This window comes from Haliaeetus leucocephalus, unplaced genomic scaffold (assembly GCF_000737465.1).
Source record: "Haliaeetus leucocephalus isolate CR32 unplaced genomic scaffold, Haliaeetus_leucocephalus-4.0 Scaffold840, whole genome shotgun sequence".
NCBI classification, from domain to species: domain Eukaryota; kingdom Metazoa; phylum Chordata; class Aves; order Accipitriformes; family Accipitridae; genus Haliaeetus; species Haliaeetus leucocephalus.
The window spans coordinates 1,846,378-1,848,443 of NW_010973276.1; the positions used below are offsets into that span (position 1 = coordinate 1,846,378).

Genomic DNA, 2,066 nt, shown 5'->3' on the forward strand with positions numbered 1-2,066 from the left:
AAAAAAGAGCCCCCCCCCCCCCCCCCCCCGACTCATCAGTGCGCATTACCCCAGCAAGAGAGTGCTCTTTTTAAAGGATTATTTTCCTTTCCTCATCACTTAAGAGTCAGGAGTTTTCCTTCTTGCCTACTGAGACACAAGCTCCTATCAGAAAATCTCTTCCTCGCTACAATGAGGGCTTTTTCTTTTCCCGCAGGGATTTGACTATCAACACTGAAACTACAAGGAGCTGCAATGGATCACAACACACATTCATGAGATGTGCAGCTCTTGAAAAAGGCCTAAATTAAGGTCAGAAGCAACAGACTAGTTTCTTTGACAAAGTTTGTACCAGTTTGTAACAAACAAATAAGACTTGCCAAGGAACAGTTAGAAAAACAACCTTTTTTTTTTTTTAAAGAAAGCAACTTTGCAAAATTACCTAACTTTGCCAGAGGCTCAGAACTCTGGTTTTCAACAGGCTCCGAAGTTAATTGTTGCTGTTTCTTTGGTTTAATGCCATAGAAGAGATTAATGTATAGGGGAAGAGAAGGATCGGTTATGATGCCACTGCTATTTTGGAAGCACTAGAAAAACCCAAACAAACCATGCTACATGCTACCCATACAAATACAAATATGAGGCGAGAGCCTCAGGCGAGCACCATCTCACCCAGCCTGTCTTTCAAGTAGCCTCTTACCCATCTGGTCAGGCAAGCACCCTTATCTATAGCAAAATGCCACGCAAGCCACCAGACTCCAGATGTACCCGGGCCACCCATAAGGCCACCAATTCCCATGAGAACAGCAGAAAAGTCTTCTCAGGGATCCTCCACACCCCCCCCAACCATCCCAACCCACCAGAGATGCTGGATTTCCTTACCACCACCCTACCCATTCAGAAGTGGGTTTATGTCACACATGCCTCCTGCTTTACCTGCACCCCCCTGGCCGCAGCATCTCCTGTCAACTTCTCCAACCCACGCTTCTTCCATAAAGAGTTAACAGGGCTGAAGTGAGGGCCCACTGACACCAAGTATCATGTATCCCTCCTTGGGTAGGGATGCTAACATCCTCCTCGTTTAATGAATTATCTAACAAGCTGTCAGCACTCAAGCTGTGATGAGTTTTATGCCGACAGCACCACTTGATGAGATTTTTAAGATCGCGCTGAAAGACTGAAGTCCGAGTCTGAAGATGAAGCAATGGACTCCAACCTTTCTGATGGGTAATTTGAGCAAATCCAGGCACAAAATACATCACCCCTGATCAGGCTCCTCAGCCCCTTCCTGCAGCTCCCAGCCTGGCTTCCCACTAGAGGTCACTGCAAAACCCATTTTAATTTCCAGTTTGAAATTTCCACGGATTATCCAACAGACAGTTTCTCCCCTCCAAAAGTGACTTTCTTGGGTTGGACTCCAATTGCCACTGACTCCCACACGGTGCCAGCTCTTTCTCCCCCTCTGCCCAGCTGTCAAAGACAACAACAACAAATATTTTCCCGTGATTGCTTCTCTGCGTAAACAACTGTCAACAGAATAAACCCCCTCCATTTGGGTAGCCAGTGATCTAGGAGCAGCAGCAAGTGACCTCTCAGTTCTGTTCAACCACCCTCCAGATGATGCTTTCAATCCTGTAAAAAGCTCCGTATTTAAGAAGCTTCACACTCAAGTCCAACCTCACTGACTAACAAAGGTGTCCTCCTAAAGAGACTCATAGCAAGGTCATGGTCTACAGAAGAGGAAGAACCCTTCCTGCACCACAAAATACCTTTACCTGGTCTTACAACAACACGAAGAAGTTAAGGTAGCTTACCTCGTGGCTCAGAGTCATTGAGGAAAACAGGCAAACAGTAGGATCCGGGAAGCTGATCCGGGCAAAGGCATTTCTGACTTATCCGCAGCTAATAAATACTGATTATGAACAAGAATATTCAAAAATCAAGCCCCCTCAATTTATATTTCCATAGAGAACTGGAAGGAAACACCTGTTTAACAGAACCATCCATTTCCCAATGGAAGCAGTTTTTGGTAATGGAAAGATAATTCTTACCAACAAGAGCATACTTGTGTTACGATCTCTGCAAAA

General features: G+C 45.3%; 1 protein-coding gene across 1 annotated transcript in view; it reads right to left on the bottom strand.

Moving 5' to 3' along the window:
• The window catches only part of MYO1H (myosin IH), a 28,369-nt gene extending 27,396 nt beyond the window's left edge, over positions 1-973 (bottom strand). The window contains exon 1 of the mRNA XM_010582072.1: positions 950-973. Coding sequence (XP_010580374.1) covers positions 950-973 — 24 coding nt within the window. The remainder of the gene's footprint in view (positions 1-949) is intronic.
• Positions 974-2,066: the final 1,093 nt, after the last annotated feature.